Source organism: Drosophila yakuba, chromosome 3R (genome assembly GCF_016746365.2).
Source record: "Drosophila yakuba strain Tai18E2 chromosome 3R, Prin_Dyak_Tai18E2_2.1, whole genome shotgun sequence".
NCBI classification, from domain to species: domain Eukaryota; kingdom Metazoa; phylum Arthropoda; class Insecta; order Diptera; family Drosophilidae; genus Drosophila; species Drosophila yakuba.
The window spans coordinates 18,571,724-18,588,258 of record NC_052530.2 but is presented as its reverse complement, the minus strand read 5'-3'; the positions used below and the strand labels follow the sequence as shown (position 1 = coordinate 18,588,258).

Sequence of the window (16,535 nt, the reverse complement as noted above, 5' to 3'; positions counted from 1 at the left end):
GAAAAATGGTAAACTTGGCGTTACATATACATCAAAGAGTTGTGAGTCAATTAGCAAACAATTAATAAGTGGAAAAAGTATTTTACTTTACACTTCATCAATACTCCCCAAAAGATATCAATAAAAATCAAACACAGTCTTCGTTGGTGACTTGATTTCTTTTCAACTTAAATGTAAATCACGATATCTTTGACATTATGAACTAACGAGATATAAATACATAATAACATTGATGACTAACTCGTGTAAGACGTAACTTATGATAGGTGTGTTTAGCTGATCTTTACAAACATATTACGTATACGTATCGTAGTAACTATTGTGATAGCCGATCATATTGTTTCAAGCATGATTGCCGTTTTCTGTGTTCTTTGTGTCCGCCGATGGACTTTGCTTGGATTCCTGTGGCGGCATGGTGAGCGTGACTGTGCCCTTATCCGTGTGCTTTATGTGCTCCATTTCAATGTCCGAGCAGTTCTCGGAATTGGATAGTGCCGAGTCCATCGAGGTGACGGTCATGTCCACGGCCTTATCACTAGAGTTCGTCGACAGCAGGGGTTTCTCCACCGCCGGCTTCTCATCCGCATCCTCATCTCGTGTCGGTGGTACGAAACTATTGCTATTAATGTCTTCGATGGCTTTTCGCAACTGTGGAATAACATGTGTTACAGGTGGAATCATCGGTGGATATGAAACAAGTCTTACTTCTTTGAGTCCCACAACGCCCACGAGCCTTCCGATTTTGGTGACATAGGCGTGGTTAATGCCCACCATAGAAAACAGCGAGTGAACCTTGAGTATGGAGGTGCGTTCCACCAGCTGAAATGGCGAGGGATCTATGTGCACATTGGCCTTTTGCAGATCGATGGGCTTCAACATCTCCTCCAGCTCCCATTGCTTCTGATCCTCCGGCGACATGTCAATAACACGTTCCCTGGGCTGGAAATCAACCATATCGTTAGTTATAGTATAAGTTGAAAGAAAGGGTAATATATTCTGAATAACATTCTAAACATACCAATCGCACTGACTTCGTCTTTTGAATGCTCTTATTTTGGGTTTACAAGATAGGAGAAAAATGGGTATGTTAGCTTTGAGAGTTAATGATACATTATGCGTTTTAAGTTCGTTGGCAATAGACAATAATCAAGAGTTTCATTCAGTTTTACCTACCTCAGCCAGTGATTCTGGATTTGTTGTTTCATCCACATCTTCGATAGAGTAACCCAATTCATTTTCCGGTTTTATTTTACATTTCGTTCGAGTTGGCGAACCATTTACTCCAACTTCATTGGCAAATCGTATTTTCGTGCACCTTTTTCCCGCCTGAGGAGATCTATTTACATCTGCAACTTTATTTGCTTTGAATTTAATGCTCGGTGACTGCGTCGAACTATCTCCACTATTCGATAATGCTATATCCTTCTCGGCAGGCTTTTTAAACATTAATCTGCAGATTACTATATGTATAGATAGGTAGTTTAAGCTGGCCATACTCTAGTTCAATCTTCTACTGCAACTAACAAGTACTTGTTCTATTTTCAGGCAGTCCACTGTATTAGCGATATAAAAGTATTATCTATGACTGGATGCTACTTCTATTTTATAGTTTACTCTTTTACTTAGTTTTGAGGCTTACCATTTTTGTTAATTCCGTTGAAATAGGGTTTACTTGCTTGCAGATATTAGAGTAAGTTAAACACACATCTCCCAAGAAAATGAATGAAATGATATGAAATGTATGTTGTTAGTGAGTAACTTACCAGCATAATTTGATCGGTTACAAAATCCCAATTACTTTGTGCAGGCTTGAAAAGAGAGATGCCATCTCCCGGTTTACTTAATAACTTAGACACACCCAACACTTAATCTGTATGAGGTAAATAGAAAGTGTGCACCTACCAGCTGAACCTTTTTGGAAACACCGGGAGTACTAGGAGTTCGAGGCACCTCCACCTCGTGGTGGCTGGCAGCCGGAGAGATGGAGCCCGTTTCCGGATCCGGCTGCACGTCCTGAAGCGTGGTGGACTTCTTGAAGATGGCCTCGAAGGCTGAGCGAATGCGGAACTCGGAATTGCCGGTGATCGTGGTGTAGGGCGTGATGCTGGGACTGTGTCCCATGGGCTGGGCGTAGGTCTTCAGGTTGAAGGAGTTGGTCTTCTTTAGAATGGACTTCCTGGGCGCCAGCGAACTGTGCATGGTCTCCGCCCTTTTCTTGGGCGGCAGCATTTCGTCGTTGGCAATCTGCCGTAAACTGAGTATATCCGGAGCTGGCAGGACCTCGAAACGCGATGGACGCCTCATCTTTAGCTCCACCTCCTGTTTCTTCTTCTCCTCCTCGAGGGCTCGCTCCTGAGCCTCCTTTTGCCACTTCTGGGCCACCTCCATGCGCTTCTCGCGTCCGATGTGCTTCTCGATCATTTTGATTAGCTCGTACCGCTGCACGGATCCCAGCAGGATCATGTTATCCGGACTGTCCACCAGTGGCAGGGATCTCAGCGTCTTGTTCAGCTTGAGGACTTCTTTGAGCTTCTGATAGGAGATGCCGTGCCATATGTACTTCACATCCCGCACCATAAAGTCCTCCACGAATATGCTGTACATGCCAGAACTGGAGGGCAGCAGATCCGGCAGATAGGGCAGCTTCTTAATCAATATAATACTGTCGTATATCGACGGTTGGAGCAGTGCCGCCACGGCATTGGCCACCAGCACGGCAATCATCACGGGCACCACGTGCGTAATCTGACCGGTCATCTCGAAAATGATTACGGCCACAGAGACCGTGTGCGTCACGGATCCAGAGAAGGCGGCCGCTCCGACGACGGCATAGCCTCCGGGCATGATGGGCGACAGTCGTCCGCCATACCGGACGCCATGGGGAAATGTCACCGCCATGAACTCGCCCACCAGCCGACCAAAGCCGGCACCGATCTTGAAAACCGGTATGAACATGCCCGACGGAACTGGTATCGTGGAAGCGATAATGGAGAACACGAACTGCAACCAGACAGATGAGTATCAGTATCTGCAAGCGATCAATCATCAATCTCTTACCGTGAAGAGGGTGTAGATGACAAGGTTGCCAAAGACGCTGGTGTAACTGGTCATCCAGTGGGTCACCACAGCCGCCTGCTCCACAGTAAGATCATCTCGTGACCACGTGAAATTGCTGAATAGCTGTGTCACCTGCTCGTGGGTGCTCAGTTCGCCGGCGAGGAACTGTCCGGTTCCCAGGGGAAACGAGATGCTGGACACCAGCAGTGCCAGGAATCCCGGATACAGAAAGCGACTAAAGGATAGATATATTAATTTATTGATACACTTTGAGAGTTATGCCTTTGGAATCTTACTTCTTCTGCAGGAACTTGTTCATCCGCTTGTTGGATCGCATAAAGAGCACATACCGCCGATGGACCCACACGTATGAAGCGCCACCCAAACCGCAGACGAGTCTGCAAAGGAAACATAAGATATAGCAACCATTGCAACTAGATAAAGTTCAGCCACATACCCAATCAAAGCGAAGACGAACAGCTCCTGAGGATCGAAGGGAAACTCGGTGGTGAAGTTCGTGAGGAACAGGGCACGGACAGTGTCCGCGTTTTGGAACCAAACGGCCAGGAGCCGGAAGACAGTGGCGCCGCACACAGCGGCGAAGAAACCGCGCCAGTAGTTGCGCACAGCGAAGTACGTGGTGGTGACCTCTATGCTGAAGAGCACACCTGCGGGCGGAGCGGGGTCAGAGGTCAAGGAAAATATATGGAGTATGTGCACTTACCACCGACTGGAGCGGCAAAACAGGCGCCCACACCGACGGCACAGGCGGCCGCCAACATTTCAGAGTTACGCGACTCATTCTCATATATGCCTTGGAATGATGTGACAAGTTTACTTAATAATTGTGCTACAATACTTGCTATATGTACGAAAGGACCCTACGGAAGTAGATATACGCAGATACAGAAGCGGAAACGGAAACGAAAACGAAAACGGATACATAGATAGATTTTCCAAATTGCACTTGCTTCGAAGCAGCGCTGTGCATGCAGTGTGAGATCAATTCTTATACTTACTTCCTTTCCTAATGGCATACCGCTGCCCAGAGTTGCCGTTAAACCAATTACCTTGGCCACCAGTGTCTTAAATGTGAGATACTCTTTCAATTGAACGCCGCGCAGTATGGTCTTCATTTCGGGTATACCAGAACCTAGACACAGTTTGGTTATGTAGATTTGCATTGATCATACTCGCAGTTGTTGGTATTGTTAGTGTTTGTTAGATTATAATAATTAAATCTATAGTTAGTGGTTAGTTTCTGAGGTCTGAGGTGTGCTAGAAGCAGAATTGCTGGGTGTGTTTGCTTTGGTTTCGAGTATATAACATGTAGACACAATGGATTCTCAGATTGGAGGTGCCAAGAGTGCTTGGAGTGGGCAGCTGCCAGAGTGCAGTGGTACTATGAGTACTTATTGGTTCGATATATACATATATAAAAAGGTAAGATTGAGAACAACTAAAAGTTCTTTCAGAGATTCGTTGGGAAGAAGAAGTAGAGTTCATATTATGTTTTATAAAGAAGAATCAAGATTCCCTCGTTTCCTGGCCCTAATCATCAACCATAGAAGTAAAGTAAGTAAGCACAAAATTCATACAATTTCTACAATTTTGGAAAACCGACGACGGCAGCTTTAATATGGAAGAGTGCGACAATTTAGGGCCATTATCAAATGATTTACTCAAGCAGGCTACTTCTAAAACATACTCACTAAATACCCAGCTACGTACATAAGTTAGACTAAGGAAGTGACTGTTATTGGTGATTAGGGGCGACTGTTATGATGAGAAAATGTGAAGATATAAGATGTATGATATTGCGAACGCTTACCTATACTTTGCGGTGCGATGAGATGGACAAAGCCGGCTGAGAACAATATCAAACAGACCGGCAGTGAGACCCATGCGATGTACTGAACAAAAGGCTGTGACGTCAGGTCGCGATACAGCCAAATTCGCGCTGTGGGTAATAGATATATGGGGAAAAAAATAAACCCATAGATACTAGAGACGAGCTGCAAAATCGATTATCGAACAGACAGACGCCTTACCGTTTGTACATATGGATATGCCCTTGTCCATGATGAACGAGAGCAGGGCCATAATGATGCCCAGCAGCGCGAGGAAGACCCAATCCTCGCCCAGCCGGGCCACCGTGTGCCTCCAGATCCATGATGACACCCGCTTCGCCCGGGTCGAGTGTTTGCCCAGCAGTTCCTGTAAATATTTCCCAGCACTGCTGCTTTATAAATAATATCAACGAATATCAGCAATCAACGCAAGATACGTTCTCTCGACTCTACAAATCATTCAAATCAAATCTACTTGGCCGAATGGCTGTGCATACCTTAAATATTTGGTTTTCTCATTAAGTTGGCATTATAGTAAATCACAAGACAAAAAATCCAAGGGATTATAAATTACCAGAACGTATCTATTTTATTTTACCTTATTCCTTTGCTTATCTTCCTGCTTTCGTCGCTTTTCGAGTATTTTGAGCTTTCTGGCTTCATCCTTGGCAAATTCTCCTAGATCTTTGGTATAGCGACCATACATCTGCGAAGAGAGATTGCAAATTAATCGCGTCCTGAGCTTTTATAAATATTGTAAAGGTCATAATAATATGCTTTTCTAATTATAGCCTGCGTGTATGCACATTCTGAAAACCAAACAAAGAAGCTTTTTGTGCTACCTGTGTTGAAAACAAACAATTACAATCGCCTTGAGCATTCTAGACAAATGGCTAGCGCAAAAGAACTGATGACAGAATAGGAAGTGCACAGACAATGCACTTAGAAAAAAGAAGTATTCTTTACAGTTGTGATAAATACAAAAAAATAATAAATATATTTTTTCAAAACGGAGTTTTATTTTAAAGTAGCTTTCGACTAAAAAATTCGAGGTGTCTGACAGCTGCAAAAAAGTAATACATTTACATGCGTCATTGTTTGGTTCGAGAAAATATTTGAGAAAGTGAAAATCAAGATTATTTTCGGCATAGGTGCAATGGTATGAATTCCGCTGCAGAATCTGATTTATTTGCGAATTGAAGGGCAAAACTCAGGGTGATTTTCTTGGGGTGTACGCCATGAGGGTCAATGCAAGAGGTTCGTCGCTGCAGACGTTGAAAACAAACTAAATAAATAAATAAATACTGTGTAATAATGTGCAGATTTAATGCCCCATCTAGAGTTGCTCTTTTGGCACTTTTTGCAGACAACTAGGGCCTAAAAAATTCTTAATTTATTTTAATTTCGATATTCATGCTTTCCACTGCCAATCATCAAGTTCACTTGGTTAGTTTGCACTTCACTGTTGAAATGGGAATCGAGTGAGGAGTTATTTTCGATATGAAGGAACTACTTCAGGGTAATTTTTTCCAGTGCTTAATAGGGTCTGTGGCTGCATCGATGATGGCCCTTGGTCTCACGGATGAAATGGACAGGTGGCTCGTGGGCCACTCACATAGTAGAACGCCTCGATCTCGATCTCAATCTGGTTCTTATCATCGCCGGGCGGATCGATCTCGATGCTCTGTTGCTGGCGTTGCTGCTCCTTCTGCTTGGCAATGACCTCATCCCAGCGCTGGCGGATGGGCGTGGAGGCGGAGGATGCGGAGGATGTGGACTTCTGGGAGCGCTCCTCCTTGCGCTGGTAGTCCTCGCGATTGATCAGCAGCTCCGGCTCGAAGGCGTATTCGCGAATGTACTCATCCTGGTGCGAGTGGCTGTTGTTAAACATGAAGCAAGCGATGCACACGAACGACGTCCCGTACTCAAAATCACGATCAGAAGAATCGGAATCGTACTCGTACTCGGTATCGTAATCGCAAATCAAATTTCAATCAGAATCAGAATTTACAGTCAGCACTGCTGTTGCACGGATCTGGGTGGCGGCCTTTGACATGCCCGCGGCTGTTGGCCAAATATTTGTGTCGCATCTTGTTCGGAAATTATTTTTAGGCTTTTGGGTTATCTCGCGGATGCAATGCAGCGCTAGTTTTCGACTCGACTCTACTCGATTCAAATCGAATTGAATTGAGTTCCCACTGCCAGACGTAATTAGAGGTGGACGCCACTGCCCTTGAGCTCCCGTCTCGGAAACACGGCTATTCTAAAATGCATTGCCATTTATTTTTAACATCTTTACACTGGGTCGTGGTCGTGGTCGTAGTTTAGTTTATGCTATGCCATTCACATAAATTTTGATTTATCGCTGCGATGCACACGGAAAATGCACACAAATCACCTCAGCATTTGCCCACATATATTTGGCGAATTATTGGCACTTTTTAATGATTTCCATTATCTATTGATTTTTAATTTTTTTTTTTTTGATTTACCGACTGCCACCGAGCGTTCTGGTATTGGCCCAAACTTTTTTGAAACTAAACTGACTTGTCGAGCTTTCGGCACTCTTTGTGTGTGGAAAATTATTGAAATTTCTTTTGGCTAGACGCTGCGGCAGGGTAGCACGCTGTGCCGATATTAAAAAATGGCCAGAAATAAAATGAAAAACTGGCAAGGAAAACTGGATGTGTAAACAAAATATGAATCTCAGCATTGTTTTCCAAATTCGCTCGTTCGTTTGGCAATCAAAGCCAAAATTCTTTTGTATTTCGAAATGGTTCATAAATTGAATTGCAAGATATGGGATTATCAATTTAGGATGTGCTCTTGAAATAACTGCACATGTGTGATTTAAGTGCTCGCGAGTATTCAATTCGAGTTATGGGTAATGGGTATACTGAATATACATATGTATATTTGGAATATTCATAACTCACCTACGAGTTACCGATACGGTCACTCTTTTACGCCACCCTACTGCCTTTAGCAATGGAATATTTGCTGCCTTCTTTTTAAATATAATAAACACTTTTCGTTATAATCGGATTAAAAATAGCTAATGTTGTTGCCTGTTTTGTCATTCGTACACTGTTTTTGCATTGCTCTTACAAAGGCCCAGATGCGAATAGCAGTGGGAAAATCGCCCTCGGCCAACTGGCAACTGGCAGGAAAAGCGGCGAGCGAAAAGCTTGGAAAACCATTCAGAAAACAAGAAAGTTTTTGTTTTGATCGATGGTTTCACGGCAGATGTACCAAACGGCGGGCGTGACCGAAAATGCTTAAATAAATAAAGCACACTTTTCAACATTGTTAAGTTTGCAATAATAAACAATGCGAATGCGTAGCAATGATTGATATCTTATATGGTGGCAGTGATTTTTGCTTTTTTAATCTAGTGATTGTTTTACAATATCTTAGCAGCTTGTTTAATATCACAGATGTAATTCAAATACTATTTTACCACTGCCTCTACGTGAGCAGTGGAAAATTTGAACGCCCTTTGCGTCATCAGAAAGGGGTAATAATAATAAGAAAGTCGGATAATCAGACCAATTGGCAGTATAATCACGACCATATGTGTGTATCTGTATGCATGCACCTGCGGCTAATAAATGCCACAAAAAGTGTGATTTTTAAAGAGTTTCCTTTGCAGTAAGACAAGAAATATATCAATAGTTTGATGCTTACAAAAACACTACAAATTAAGTAGTAAATTTACTACTTTTTTATATAAGTAGAGTAGTGTATTTTAGCAAAACTACTATTATGTTGACCGCATGTGTATGAAATTGGCTAACACAAAAAGCGAATGCAAGTGGGACAGATATACAGATAAGAACTTTATGTCGTGTGTTATCAAACACACAGAAATGGATTTCCCTAACAGTAGCAATTGTATTGCAGATCGACAGGTGTGCTTACAAGAGTATCGATGTATCCAATGGGATCATCCTCGTCGGAGGAGTCCGAATCCCTTGCATTTTCGGCAGGCGGCGGGCACGGATAGAAGGCGTGCGACTTGATCTTCGGATGCCGCTGGACGTGACGCAGCTCCTCCTCCATGGACATGGCACTGTTCCGCCGCTTGCGCAACTGGCAAATGAACTTCTCGAAGTCCGCCCACTCCGAGTCCACCAGCTCGACGTTCTCCTCGCCAAACTCTTCATCGTGAATGATACGCTCGACTTTCTGATTACTCCGATCGCGATTGCGATCGCGTTGCCGATCGCCAAAATAAACCATACTGCTGTTGTCAGTTCGAATGGGTTTTTAATGGGTTTATAGCAATAGCAGCAGTTCAACGCAATCGATGGCGCACACTACACTACTATCAAAGATGGGATCGATACGGTTTCGTCACATCCATGGCATTAAGATATCGCTCATTTCCCGTTTTCCCGTTTGAAATCAGTTTGCGAATACCAATTCGATTCGCGGCCGCATGTGAGTCGAGCAGTGTCTTAAGTCCAACTGAATAGTGTCATGAAGATAGACCGCTCCGGTCCCGCTTAAATTCAAGATTCCATTAAATTTAGTACACAGACACCGACGCACTCGTCGTCTGCCCATTCAACAGTCTCAAGTTTGCGGATACACATGTACGTATAGTTCCCACATTTGTATCTGTATGTACATAGTATATCCAGTGACTCTCGAGCGGTCAAAGTTTGCGTGTAAACATCAATAGAATTTCATAAATTTAATAATCTGCGGTCTGGTCAACGGCAAAAAAGTGAAAATGCCAAGCGCTTGGATGACACGAAGTGCGCTGCACAGTGGGCATGGTCTCATATCCTAGGTCATGTCTCGATTCCATTCGGAATTATCCTTGAAAATGATTATTTTCATATTCATTAATATTACTAAATATGCAGCAAGGTGTAGTGTTCCTCATTATTTCTTTTCTGGAAAATTAGCATCTGTCATAAGCTCATTAGTCACTTCAGCTTGTTATTTCCATGGCTCGCCCCACTGTGACGGATCACTTAAGCCGCATAAATTGCGACTACTTGCTTTAATAGTCTCAATGTGTAGACTAGGCATTGGGTCACATGTCTTCAAGAATCCGTTGGATTTATCACATTTAAGTATTAAATGTGAGTACCGCTTGGTTCTTCGTATTGTCTTAGTCAATCTACAACTTCTACCCCTAAATTGCGATAATGATAATGGCAACCCTAAATGCGTATAGATTGTTGGTCTGGGCGTAAATCGCGTACTCAGCCCATAATCTTGAAATTTAATGGCTTTCGGGAAATTGATATAGCCGCACATATTGAAGAGAGTCCAATTAAAAAAGAGAAAGAAAGCTTTTTTCTTGTCACTAGCTGTTAGATATCGGCGCACTGCTTGACCCATTAAGCAGTGTCTGTTAATTTAAAAATAGTTCAGATGCCTGAATTACGATTGTATCTTATATCTGGAATCTATATTGTGCCTAGATTTACATAACTCAACTCAATATTTCCATTATATAGAGATCACGTGGAGCTATTCAAATTCCTTTACTTATACCATTTGAATTGAATTGAATTCCAAATCAAGAAAATTACATTTCAAAAATTAACTTTGGTATAATAATTATTCCTTAGCATAGATTCTTTCGTGGCACAAGCCATGTGTGACACGTAAAACAATTAACTTTGCCATTATAATTAATCCTTTTTTGCGTTTCGTGGCACAAACAGTTACAGAGAGATATGTGTTTGGATGAAACGATGAACGAGAATCTACGTACTTTTTTGTGAAACGCCATTTTCGAACTCATATGAAAGAAATTAGCAGGCTTGCGATAAAACAAAGTGATCTTGGCTAAAACCGTGTGGCGACTGGATGGCCAGCATCTCAGATGGTGCTAGCAACACCTTTCGAGCCGCAAAATCCGCGATAAGGGTCCAAATAGCAACAACAAAAAATGATTCAGGATGGGGGACAGAAGCAGCCGAACCAAATTAAAAATTGAACCAAATCTTTGAGTAAATATCGTGCTCAGCATTCGGGGGGCATATGAAGGTAATTGTCTTATATTCATGCGGAAAAGATAAACAGCCAACGCGAGAGTGCAAATACCAGGCCATAAAGAAATATAAATTTAGCTAAAACAAGCAAATTGCTTTATGAGCATAGGAAGAAATTATATCTCTATGACCTATTAAAACATCATCTATTACAAAGCCAGCGCCAAATAAGTAGACACTTTTTATTGGAAATCCCTAAACGGTCAACTAATATAAGGTGATTATTGATAACGATTCGATTTTGATGGATGGTTTAATATAGCGCCGATAAGAGTACGTCAAATCCAAGTGGATAATACCTCATTCCGGGCTATAGTGTAATTAATTGCTCGGCAGTCCATTGCCATTAAATGAAAAGTTACCACTTAAACTAGTAGGTGTAGTAATCACTGATCTCTAATTACATGTTTGAATCGGTGTTTTTAAATTACCGCTGACAAGGGAAACGATCCCATAGTTAAACGTTCTCCACGTTTTTAATATAGAATGGAGTACATTCTCTACATCCATTTGTGCACAAGGTGTTAATTACCGTGTCTGAACAAATTTTTAATGAATTTGGTTTGCGTTGGATTTATCTGGAGTATAGAAAAGCGAAATCAATACACAATCTGGTTGGGAATAGATCTGAAAGGTAAAGGTATAGCTTTTGTTTTGACTCGTGGGAGTTTTTGGATCTTCCCAACAAAATGCTTACGAATTATCCTCAAGCTCAATATCATCTCATTTGTATGTTGAGCCACATGTGTCACCGCACATGACAAAGATTAATAAAAAAAAAGAAAAGGCAAAGCAAATAAAGCTAAAACAAGCAAATAGTCACATGTTAATCACATGAGCGGAAAAAGTAAAACAAGAAACATGTGTGTAAAGGCGTATCGAACTTAATTATACCCTCGCGAAAATCTCTTGGCGTTTGAGTACTACTACATTCTACACAGCAAAATTGCTTGCTTGAATTTATTACTATTTATAAACTTTAATTGGCTTATTTTAATTGGAAACATGCATTCCGCCATTAATAAAACACCTCTGTACAAGGCTGGAATTGCCAAATCTAAGCGCCATATCGACGTGTTTATGTAAATAAAAATACAGTAGACGGCAATTTATTATCAACTCGGGATTTCCAGCCAACCAATTACGATAAAAAAAAAAAAAAATTAATAACAAACAAGCTGGGGCATTGTAGGCGTTCCAATGCAAACACAATTGTGGGTCTTAAATAGATAAATGTATTTTCCTATTAGCACGGGTATTTACGGCTTTCTTATTAATCGAATCATTTAATTTTTGTGCAACATTTGTTTGGGTGTTAACCCACTTAATAGATTAGCATTTGGAAACTGCTGCGGGTGTATAATAAACTTTATGCTCTTGAATCCGATTGACATTGTAAAACAATCAATCAATTCTCGATCAATAAAATGCTTGTGATAACAGGTAAATTTTTCACGCCAACCCCCATAAACTTTATGGACTCAACTTATAGCTTCCGAGGCTAGAGGAATGAATCACAGTCAATTTGAATGGGAAATAGTTACATTTAGAGTAATCATGTAGAATGCAAATTTGCAAGCACAACGATTTTTTCCAATGTGCCAAGTTTTTAAAATCCAAAACAAATATGGAAATTTAAATATAGATTTTCCCACCTACAATTTGAATAATTGGACTTTCTTATGTTATGTTATGTGCTTTTATCATCTAGTATAAACCTACATATGTATATGTACATATATAAAACTTATGAATCCAACCACAAGCAACATCTCAATAGAAAAGTGAATTCAAAACCGCGATACTATATATATGACTATACTACATATATAATGACGCATGCCCATACTGATATTAAGTGAATGTGACATCCATCTCAGGTAAAATTAGCGAGTTATAAAATCTCAGGTAATGACATTTGAATCTCCCCACGATGGCTACACTTTCTGCTGTACATGGGGTTTGGTTTACAAACTTGTTAATAGAATATATGGCGAGCCTCAAAATATAAGATAAGTAATATCAAAAAAACTTGAATAATTGAAGGGGTTTGATGAATATAATGGGTTCTATACTCGTGGAATGTGAATAGCTCGTGAGTGTTACTCACCAGTGTGTGGGTGTAGCCCAGGCCGCCCTCCTCCTCGTCGCCGTCGGAGAGAGTGCTCCTGTCGTGGTGGTGGCCCAGCGAGGAGGCGTTGGAGTACGTGCGCAGGGGCAGCAGACGGGCGGCGCTCTGCGGCGAAGGAGCGATGAGCAGCTGCCCTCCGTTCCTGGTCGCCTTCATCGTGGTAGTAGGACGGTGGTGGTGGTGGTGTGCGACTCGGAAGTGAAGTGTTCTCCGATGATGGCAGACAATGCAAGTGGCGCGCAGCGAAGGAATTGCATTCGTCACTTGTGCAAGACGGATTTATGAAAGCACATTCCTCATGGGCTCATTTGTGCATTAAATTCAATTATCTGCAGCACCACGTCCAAGTCACAAGACCGACTTCCTTTCAATGGACAGTGGAGCGTGGACAGTGACCAGTGTCCAGTGGCCAGTGGCGTGGAGTTGATCCGCCGATGTGGCTGCGGCCAAAGATTACTTATGAATATGCTGCTGCTTTTTTAGCTGCTGCCGATGCACTGCGTCTGTGACTTCAGATGGGAAAATGCTGCTGTTGCTGCTATTGCTGCTGATACTGAATCTGAATCTGAATACGATTCCGAATGCGAATACGAATCGGTGTTATCTGTGAGATCACCTTTTACTTTTGTCTACTCCGTTGGCCGAATCCGGCTGGCGATAAGACAGTGCTCATGCGTACATTTCGAGTGGCACACTTAAGTGTGTGAAGGCTTAATTAACACCGGCAAAAGCAACGCCCCAGACGAAAGTCAAATCAGGAACGGTGTATTACTCCTTAATTATCCGCTTATCAAAGTGGGTGTCAGCAAGGCGGCACGGCGATCTGTAACGCATATAAATATATATATATAATATAGAGATATACATATAAAACGCAAGCAAGCAAACTCAGCTAATGAATCGCGAGTTGTATCGGCTAATGAATTTAGCTGGAGAGGAAGCTTGTTTGCCGACAAGCCAAACAAGCATCTCAACTGATAAGTGGCGCGAAATGGGCGATGGGCAAAATAATAACAGGTGTATATCAGGGTAGTGAGCAGGTGAACAGCAACGGCGGTAATTCAAAGCGGCACGACACAGCACTGATTGAACATACTTAGGATAGATAATAAGAACGGAGTTTCTATTCCCAATTGTTTTAAGCTAAACAGGGCTATTTACAACACTCAATCGATAGGAAAACATCTAACCTCAGCGATGGAGGAATGTAGTGTATACCAATGCCATTGGCTGCTACCATTTAGTGGGTAAAATTTGAATGTTTTGATTCGCTTAGTGAGTGGCGAGTGTACTATAGACCCCACTATACATGAGTATAGCCTTATCATCGGAGCAGCCTGACATCAAATACTGGAACTGTGTGCAGCAGGCAGGAGCCATTCTACCGTAAAGTGGATTATGGCGGAATAATTTATGGTGTTATGATGGTATTAGTTTCTTTAAATGCCAAGCTTCCGTGAGCAAACTTTTAAAATTCTACGATTTATTACATTATTTTAATCTTTTGTCACTATTATGGCGCCTGTTTTGCCAAATTTATGGCCTTGCGAATTCGAAATGCCTTCAGTGATAGTCCTAATGCAATCTGAATTGCGCCCTAAAGCCTCCAAATCAAGTGGGATGCGGATTTATCAGGTTGCGGCACGGATTTTGCATTCAGTAAGTAAACTGAACGAAAAACATACAAATAACTTTACATATGTACGAGTATTTGGTTTTTATTGGTCTGCTAAAAACCAGATGATATTCATGACGAATTTAAATGGCTCCCAAAATATTCAAAAGCTTCGTGACGTTTAGAATGGATTTATGCGTTGGTAAACCAATTAGAGCAATTAATTCGATTCTGAAATTCCTGTGGAACACTTTCAAGCGGAAGTGAAGCGCGCACACTTTTTTGTATTGAATTTGTAGTAAATAGTTTCAAAAATGCCCCGCATAGCTGAGATACCTTTGTAATGGCAAATCTGAGTCAGGCCATTACGGCACGGACTTCGCAAAGGCACTCGAAAAATGTATAAACATGAGTGCACATATTTGCTCTAACAGATAAGAATAAGCCTTGTACTCTGGATGGGGAAGACGAATCTTGTTGAAAGCGGTATAGGACAGCGACCCAGATTGGCCGCTCAAGTTTTGGCATACTGTTTAATGGGCTTTTAAGCCAGACCCTTATAATTAATCTCAGCACAATAATGGCCATTCAGAAGTGCACACACTTGAGATACGCACAAATGCAGGGATCACTTGTTGCTGTGCTCTAAAAATACTCCAGGGCATAATGTTTTTCCAAGCACAAGGCTTGCCAAAAATACACAAAATATATTATTTTTGCAAAGAACAACAATGGCCAGGCAATCCGGCAAGCAAAGCATTTGTTGTAGACCATTTTTACCACATATAATTATAATTTTTTGTCCACCTTATATCAGCGAAATATTCCGCGCTTGGGGGAACTACCAGCGAATGTATCTGTATCTGTATCTGTCTGTTTCGGTTGTAAGTATTTGCATACATATGTATGTATATCTTGGCTGTAGTAACACGGCTTTATGTACGTACAAGTTATAAAATCAAAGATGCAAAACACAAACGTCACGAATGCGAACGAGAATAATGAGAACACAGCAGACACTCCACCCGCTCCACCTGCTCCACCCGCTCCACTTGCTCCACCTGCTCACACCTGTGGCGCGTGTTTCGGCCACCTTAGCAGTGCTTTGAGGTGGAGAAGGTTTCACACAGCAAGTGGAAGACCTGCGATTGATTGCACTCACTTCGCATGGATGTTTGCCCGCTGGCGTCTACCGCCTATCGTATACCGTGTACCGTCTACTTGGAACCGAATCGCGTATCACAGCGCGACAATTAGCATGCTCGATATATTAGCTGGTCGTCCGTCCGTCCGTCTGTCCGTCGGTCGGAACTGATCGAATCGAATCGATTCGAATCGGATCGGAATAATATATGGTATTGGAGAATTATTGGAGAGCAGCTACCGATGTCAACGCGACCGCTTCGCGCTCTGGCATTGACTGGCGTCGTCGTCGTCGACGCAGTCGTCGTCGTAGCCGCCGTAGCTGCTCATTCTCGCTGAATAGGTGGTGTTGGATTGGAGCCACTGCTTATCAACCGCGGTTGCGGTTGCGGTCGCGGTCGCGGTCTCGGCCAAGATTAATGACGTCCATATAGTTACAGAGTATTCGTATTCACATTCGCCAGCGCGCGTCGATCAGCTGACTGAGTGACTGTCCATCGACGATTGCATAGGATTCGATTGGACATAGCATATATAGTATAGCTCATCCAAACCCTTATGATTTCTTAACTTTAGCTGGAAACACCAAACATTTGGAAGAGTGGAAATGCGGGAGCCAGTTGCGATTGCGATTCGAAACGCTTATCTTAAACTAGCTCTTTATGGGCCGAAATAAAAATCTGAACGCGTGAGTCTCCGGATTTGACTTTGCTCGCGTTTAT

General features: G+C 42.2%; 1 protein-coding gene across 12 annotated transcripts; it reads right to left on the bottom strand.

The window, feature by feature from the left end:
• Positions 1–139: 139 nt before the first annotated feature.
• Positions 140–16,112, bottom strand: LOC6537388 (chloride channel protein 2). 12 transcript variants are annotated; one of them, XM_015192829.3, is made up of 17 exons: positions 15,833–16,092; positions 13,035–13,878; positions 5,506–5,613; positions 5,109–5,274; positions 4,889–5,017; positions 4,077–4,210; positions 3,782–3,938; positions 3,515–3,725; positions 3,354–3,455; positions 3,058–3,292; positions 1,903–3,000; positions 1,764–1,808; positions 1,640–1,675; positions 1,174–1,434; positions 1,019–1,048; positions 706–939; positions 140–648 (listed from the first exon to the last, which is right to left on the bottom strand). In XM_015192829.3, the coding sequence occupies exons 2-17, from the start codon at positions 13,209–13,211 to the stop codon at positions 343–345; spliced, it is 3,429 nt and encodes a 1,142-aa protein (XP_015048315.1). In that variant the 5' UTR covers positions 13,212–13,878; positions 15,833–16,092; the 3' UTR covers positions 140–342. The 12 variants fall into 12 exon arrangements, 11 of the variants coding, with proteins under 11 accessions (XP_015048315.1, XP_015048317.1, XP_002097944.2 ...); XM_015192831.2 differs by lacking the exon at positions 15,833–16,092 and having other exon boundaries at positions 5,109–5,293; positions 13,035–13,173; XM_002097908.4 differs by lacking the exons at positions 13,035–13,878; positions 15,833–16,092 and adding an exon at positions 8,829–9,379.
• Positions 16,113–16,535: the final 423 nt, after the last annotated feature.